At 49.6% G+C, this 7,581-nt stretch overlaps 1 protein-coding gene and 1 pseudogene across 1 annotated transcript; one reads left to right on the top strand and one right to left on the bottom strand.

The window, feature by feature from the left end:
• Nucleotides 1-299: 299 nt before the first annotated feature.
• ADRB3 (adrenoceptor beta 3) lies at nucleotides 300-1,517 on the bottom strand. The gene has a single exon (XM_006900310.1). The coding sequence runs from the start codon at nucleotides 1,515-1,517 to the stop codon at nucleotides 300-302; it is 1,218 nt and encodes a 405-aa protein (XP_006900372.1).
• A 5,507-nt stretch (nucleotides 1,518-7,024) lies between these two features.
• Nucleotides 7,025-7,578, top strand: LOC102850967 (annotated as a pseudogene).
• Nucleotides 7,579-7,581: the final 3 nt, after the last annotated feature.

Genomic DNA, 7,581 nt, shown 5'->3' with positions numbered 1-7,581 from the left:
CTTCCCAGGCAAAGCCAGAGGCCTGGGTGACATGAGCCCGCCCCACGGGTGCACCCCGAGGCCTGGGTTGAAAAACAACCACCCCTCTGCCTTCAGTCAGCCCTTGGACAGGGTGGATCTGATGCGGGAAAGGAAGCAACCATGGCCCATTTTGGTTGGCTATACCTAGCCCTTCTCTCAACAGAGACCCTCCAAAGCTCCACCTCCTTCTACTAAACTCCAATCACAAAAGTTGACCCAGGAGGAAGAGAGACACTGAACCCTTCCTGACCTGAACGGAGTTCTTCCGTCCTGGTTACCTACCTGTCGAGTGTTGGGCACAGCCTAGAGCCCGCAAGGCTGGTCAGGGCCTCAGAGGCACCGCAGAGGTCACGGGTTGGGGAGGTGGTGGCAGTGGCACTGGGCTCCGCTGGCCGGCAGCTGCCCCAGCGACATAGCAGGCGGCGGAAGGCGCTGCGAAAGTCCGGGCTGCGGCAGTAGATGAGTGGGTTGAAGGCTGAGTTGGCATACCCCAGCCAGTTGAGGGCGAGAAAAGCAGGGCTGGGCACCAGAGAGGGGCCGCCGACAGCGCGCACCACGTTGGCCACAAAGAACGGCAACCAGCAGAGAGTGAAGGTGCCCATGATGAGTCCCAAGGTGCGCAGGGCCCTGTGTTCTCGGAGAGGCAGGAGGCGCGCGGGCCGCCGGCCGCAGGAGGGCCCCGCCGCCGGAGGAGCCGCCTCAGGGGCAGAGGGCGCCGGGGGCGGAGAGCGAGCCGGGGCCGGCGGAGAGTCTTCTGGGGAAAAGCGGTCCAGCTCCCGGCGCAGCAAGCGCAGCTGGCGCGTGGCCACGATGAAAACTCGCGCGTAGACGAAGAGCATAACCAGAAGCGGAAGGTAAAAGGAGACCACGGAGGAGAGGAGCGCGTAGGGCATGTTGGAGGCGAAGGCGCAGCAGTGCGGATTGGAGTGGCAACGCTGCGCCTCGGCGTCGGCCCCCATGCGCCACCACTGACTCATGATGGGCGCAAACGACACAGCGGTGGACACGACCCACACCAGGACCACGGCCGCGCGGGCGCGGCGCTTGGTGACCAGCGAGCCATAACGCAGCGGGTTGGTCACAGCCAGATAGCGGTCCACAGCCAGGGCGCACAAAGTTTCGATGCTGGCCGTCACACACAGCACATCCACTGAGGTCCACAGCTCGCAGCCAGTAGCGCCCAGGGGCCAGTGGCCAGTAAGTGCCAAAGTGGCCCCCGGGGGCACTACCAGAAGCCCTACGACCAGATCTGCTGCGGCGAGCGAAGTCACAAACACGTTGGTTATGGTCTGGAGTCTCGGTGTCCGGGCGATGGCTACGATCACCAACAGGTTGCCTCCCACCGTCGCCAGCACCGCCAGCGCCAACAGCGCCCCCGCTAGTGCCGCCGCCCACGGCAGCCCTGGCAGCCCACTCGTGTTGGCGGCATTGGGCTCCAGGGTGGGGGCGTCTGGCCACGAGGATAGAGAGCTGTTCCCCTGAGACCACGGAGCCATCCCGCGGTCGCGCGTGGGGTGTGGGGGAAGCGGAGGGTGTGACCCAGCGCTCCTGGCTCAGGGGAGGGGACAGCGGGGCGTGGGAGAGACTCCCCAGGCCCGGGCCATCTCCCCTCGTTGACCAAGGCGAGAATGCTCAGCCCTCCCTCCCCCCAGCCCTTGGTGCCACTGCACAGGGGAGGAGTGACGACGCTTAAAGGGGCAGCCGCCAATAATCTTCATGCGCGGCCTCAGGAGAAGAACTAGAGGGAAGCAGGAAGGATGCTCCACTTTTCCTTTCGCCCAGCATCTTCATCAGTGGATGCTCAAACTACCTGACCTGTCCAATCCTCCAGACACCGCCCCCCTGGTCGGCTTCCCACACTCAGCGCAATGGTCCCTCCACGCTGATTTCCTAGCGCGCCGTGATTCCTTCCTACAGAGGTGAACGCGGTCCAGTGTTAACACTCAAGGAAGGATCACGAAGAACCCTGCTTTACCTGTCAGAGGAAAAGATACGCATCGCAGGCAAGCAGAATGGCCCTCGTCTAGTCCGGTGCCTTTCCCTAAACTACGTAACAGGGGGTAGCCGGTTTCCGATCCTTTCCCAAGACTCTGTTCCGATGACATACGTCCCCTTAACCTTCTAGTTCACTTGCTCTTGGCGGGGGCATTGTCACTTTTCAGAACCTCGATCATTGCCTGTCTATTTTCATTTGTATTTGGCATTTTGGAGCCTTGGATGCGGAAGAACTTTGATTCCTCCGTTTCCCCACTGACCTCTACAGGCACCTTGACACCTAAAACACTTTTGGATGGGCTCCTTCTCTACAACTCTTCTTCATGAAGACATACTGAAATAGATGACCTCTTGGGTCGAGATTGGGAGTTGTCTGTAATCACCATCACCAAGTCTTTTATCTCTCCTCCTCATAGAACAGTGTTCATTCTACCAATTGAAGATTTTAATTATTAATTTTTTTAAACTAGGGTACAATGAATCAAGGAATTCACATGCTACATCTTCAAGTGTTTGAAAGTTATTTTAATGCTTCGAGAAGCCTCTTGTCCAATCCCATTCAGAAATTTCCTTCACTGAATTTCACAGAATTTCCTGTGCCCACCCCCTTCTTGGCACCCAGGCTTAAGGCGTATTTCCACCAGCCAAGCTAAGCCAGTTCCTCTCAAGCTGGGTGTAGGTATCCCATTTCCAGGGCTAGAAAATTAGTTTTGGGGTTAAAGTTTAGGGGCAGGAGAGAGGATACCTGTATTTATTAAGGCTTATCAGGACTTGATCCTTGGGCTGTCTTTCTTCCTGCTGTGAAACAATGGGACAAAAGAGGAGAAAAAATATCACGGAAAATGCCTCCGGGGCCATGCCCTAGCATGCCTCTTTTGAACAGTCCTGTATTTCAAAAGAGCGCTGTATCCTCATTGGTCTAAGCAATCCCTCGGGGAGGCTGAGCCAGAGGTTGGCAGTTAGAAAGGTTGGAGGGGAAGTAAGAACCTAAAATTATCCCCGAGGAAAAGGAACCAGCTCCATCTCCCAGGAACCTCGCAGCTCACCCATGAGCAGGGTGTGTCAGTGGCTCCTGAGCAAATGCCCTCCATGTCCTTGAAGTGCCCAAGCAATCCTTTAGACCCACAGAAATGCATAGAGGGTAGAAGTGGAAAGGTCCAGCATCTGGCCCTGTTCTTCCCCCTTGTCCCCAGTCATGCCTGAGTAGTGCAGGCCCCACTTGGCCTCCACTCCTGGCTGTGGCTTCCTGCTGATCATCAAGGCTGCCTGTCACTCCCAAGTTGGGTTTTGCAACACCTCAGAGTGTTGCCAGTTATCTCAAAGGGGTGTCATAAGATTCTAAAAAACTAATTTCTAAAACAAATACATGTCATTTGACATCCCCCCCCACCTCACCCCCAACCCCAGAACATTAGATGTGATGAGGAGTGGGAAAGAGACACCAAGAAGTCAAGCAGCTTCAAAGGATGTTACTGCTTTAGGAAGTGATTTTGCTCTTCTAAGGAAATGTGTGAAAAGAGACAAGATTTTCAAATGACACAAGATTTCCCAAACCGTATGAATGTAGCTGAATTTGTGAAATGATTAAACTGATAGCTGAACTACATTGTGAGAAGAAACAAATCAGGCCCCAGTCAGCAAAGGCTTTGATGAGTGAGCACAGCAATGTGAAAGCACCTGGCTTTCGTCCTCCTGTCCCACAACCCCTTTCCTCCTCTCAGCCTCAGTCTGGCCTCCCCAGGCCAAGCAGCCAATAGAGTGAACGACTATCTCATTTGCCATCCTAGCTTGTATAGTTCTTTTTGTGTGAGCATGCTTTTATGCTTTTTAATTTTTTAAAGACATAATTCTCATTGTCAAACAAGCCATTTCAGCTGCCTAGCATTGCTAGAACAGAAATACCACAAATGAGTTGCTTAATAAACAGAAATTTATTTTCCTGAATTTAGAAAGTTGGAAATGCAAATCCAAGATATTTGCTTTTAGAAAAGGCTTTCTTTTTTTGTCAGTATCAGAGAAAGGTCCTTGTCCCTTCTGATTTCTGCTCCTGGCAGAAACCCCTTCATGTGGGTTAGAAGCTCTCTTTTCCTGCCTCTGTTTATCTTATTTGCTTTTCTGATGTCTTCTATATTTCAAACAGATAAATTTAAAACATACCATATACTAATCTTGCCTCATTAACATATCAAAGGCAGAGGTTAGGATTTAAATACAGTCTATTGCAGTTACCATGTTGATCCATCTCATTGGGAGTCTTCCTCTACTTCGCTGACCCTCCATCTTTCCAAGGACGATGTCCCTTTCCAAGAAATAGCCTCGCCAGCTACATGTCCCAAGTATGAGAGATGAAGCTTCGCCATCTTTGCCTCCAAGGAACATGCTAACTGCATTTTCTTTTTCTTTTTTTTTTTTAGCGAGATGAAGGAATATTTATTAACTTTTGCAGTAAAGCATTCAAGAAAAGAACACCAGGGCCGGGAGGAACTTACTAGATTGAGGTCACACACCCTGATGGGGTACGTAGGGAAAAGTCAAGTCTGCATTTTCTTCAAGACGTGTCTGTTGTTCTTTTGGCAGTTAGGAAGAACATAATTCAACCCTTAACATTCCACACCTTGCCTCTCCCCCCAAATTCATATTCTTGCCACATAAAAAATACATTCATACCATCACACTATCCCAAAAACCTTAACTAAATCCACTAAAAAAAAAATCAAAACCTCATCTTCTGAAGCATCTAAATCAAAAATAGGTAAGACTTTAGGGACCTCCATCCTGGAGGAAAATTCCCCTTCATGTGGGAACTTATAAAACCATGACTACAATTTATTTGTTTTCAAAGTACCATGGTGCAACAGATACAAGTAGACATTTTTAAATGATATAAGAAATTGCAGAGACAGAAGGGATAATAGGCACCAAGCAAATCTAAAATTCAGCAGAATAAATTACATTGGTTCACAAGGCTTGAAAACAGTCCTCAATTCTTTGGGACCATTTGGGCAATGGCCCTGCCCTCCAGACTGTGGGTGCTGGCCATGCTTTCTTCATCCTGAGAGTCCCTCACTCCTGCGCTCCAACTCTGCCTTCCAGCCTCACTGGGAGAGAGGCTCTACTTCTGGGCATTGGGTGGGCCCATTCTCCTAGTGGGTGACTTCCCCACCCCACCACCACCACCGGGCCCCATTCTTCTACCACTTGGGCATGGCAGCCACTCTCTCTCAGCATTAGACAGCAGTTCCATTCTCCTAGCACACATTAACATTCTCCTAGTCCCACCTTCTGAAATCAAGTTGGCAAAGATCTCACTTTCTGAAACCTAAATGATTATGACTTTGTTCTTTGAGATCCAAGAGTCCAAGGCCTCATCATTTGAAACCTAGAAGGCCCTGCTTCTAGCGCTCCCTGCAACCATTCTGCTTATCTCCAAGCTGCTGCAATGAAGAGTCTTTTTTCTTTTCTTGGAGGACAACAAGGGTTGCTCCTTTGGCCTGATTCCTGCCTGTAATTCCAAGAGATAACTTGGGTTCTTTTTTCTTCCTCTCCATTTTCCCTTCAGTCTAAGCTGATGCGTTTTCTGCTGCAGTAGTTGGTTAAAGCTATCAATCACAGGCTTCATTTCTTTTACAAAAGATTGTGTGCCCACTTAAGTTAGGATTTACAACACATATTTTGGTGGGACAAACTTCAATCAATAACATCACTGAAAGATACAAAATGCATTAAAAAATAATTTCTTTTTATCTCAATTTTCATGCCCATAATTGGTAACCTCTGAGCTCTGGTGGCCTACTGGTAAAAAGCTGCACTGGAATCCCAAAGGCAAATGGTTCAAATCCTCTAGCTACAGGAGAAATATGGGTAATCTCCTCCCAAGAAATTTTTGCTTCTGAAAACCTGCTGGAGGGTCAGCTTTGGATCAATTCTGATGTGATGGCACACTATCACCACCGTCACCACCACCACAATGAGTAATCACTGTTAATCTTTTTTAATGCTCTCAGTAATAAATGTAAACAATTCAATACAAATGCATATTCTTTTGTTCTTTCTTTCTACACAGTCAGTAGCACAATATACCAACGCTCTGCAGCTCGCTTATTTTAATAATTTATACCTGTGATCCTCCCATAAGCTTCCATTTTCATGATTCCTTTAGATAGTATAATGACAAAACCAATCCAGTACTGGTAGATTTCCTTCCAGTCTTTACTAAAAGAATATTGCAGTGAATAACACATACATGCCGTGTCACATGTGTGTATTTGTAGGATGAGATATAGAATTGTTGTAGCATGAGGTTTATGCATTTGCAAATTTGAAGATATTGCCAAAATGTTCTTCCCAGCCAATGTACCAATTTACACTCTCACAGTTATATTTGATGGCGAGGTTGGAGGCCAGTGGCCTGCTGCTCTGGGAAGTCATCCTAATGACTGGCACCAGGGGAATTAGAGCTGCGTGGTCGAGAGAGGTCATCCAACTCTGAGTAGACACATACATTGCCCAGAGAGAGCTTTACCCTGGCCCTCAGCCCCAGATGACCTTTGTCCTGTGCCCTTGGAACAAGTAGTGAATCTAGGCTTCTGAATCGACTGAGGCCAGGCTCTGAGGCTACTATTTATGTGTTGAGGCTTCAAGGGTGTGCTTCATCCTAAAATGTTAAGAGTATATGGTGGTCTATCATTAAGAATATGTGGTGACATATGTATTGACAGAGCCAGAGAAAGCAATAGTCACCTAAGGAGCAGAAAAACATTAAAACAGCAGGGAAAGGCTCTTCCTCCTTTGCTGGTTTTTGCTTGTGGTTCTATAAACATCACAGTTGGGTGCATAGATGTGTTTGTGAGTGTGTGTGTGTGTTCATGTGACTGGGCAGGATGAACCCATAAGAGTTCAGCTGGGGTCGGGTCCACGGCCTTGGTTGTAGCTGTCGCTGTTGCTCCTTGGAAGCAGCTACTCCTCTCCCCGCCCCAGTCCCGGACCCTGTACAGCGGCAGACGTGAAGATGAGCAGTTCAGAGAAGGTGTCCTGGATTTCCTGGTTCTGTGGGCTCCGTGGCAATGAATTCTTCTGTGAAGTGGATGAAGACTACATACAGGACAAGTTCAACCTCACGGCCTCAATGAACAGGTGCCCCACTATGGACAAGCTCTAGACATGATTTTGGACCTGGAGCCTGATGAAGAGCTGGAAGACAACCCCAACCAGAGTGACCTGATTGAGTGGGCAGCTGAGATGCTGTATGGATTGATCCACGCCCGCTATATCCTCACCAACCGTGGCATCGCCCAGATGTTGGAAAAGTACCAGCAGGGAGACTTTGGCTATTGTCCCCGTGTGTGCTGTGAGAACCAGCCAATGCTTCCCATCAGCCTGTCAGACATCCCTGGTGAGGCCATGGTGAAACTCTACTGCCCCAAGTGCATGGACGTGTACACACCCAAGTCATCAAGGCATCACCACACAGACGGCGCCTACTTTGGAACTGGCTTCCCCCACATGCTCTTCATGGTGCACCCTGAGTACCGGCCCAAGCGACCTGCCAACCAGTTTGTGCCCAGG

Source organism: Elephantulus edwardii, unplaced genomic scaffold (assembly GCF_000299155.1).
Source record: "Elephantulus edwardii isolate Elephantulus edwardi_28Jun2011 unplaced genomic scaffold, EleEdw1.0 scaffold00279, whole genome shotgun sequence".
NCBI lineage: Eukaryota > Metazoa > Chordata > Mammalia > Macroscelidea > Macroscelididae > Elephantulus > Elephantulus edwardii.
This window is presented reverse-complemented; position numbering and strand designations above follow the sequence as displayed.

Coding starts and splice junctions, on each gene's coding strand:
- ADRB3 (XM_006900310.1), bottom strand. CDS start 1,517: ATGGCTCCGTGGTCTCAGGGGAACAGCTCTCTATCCTCGTGGCCAGAC.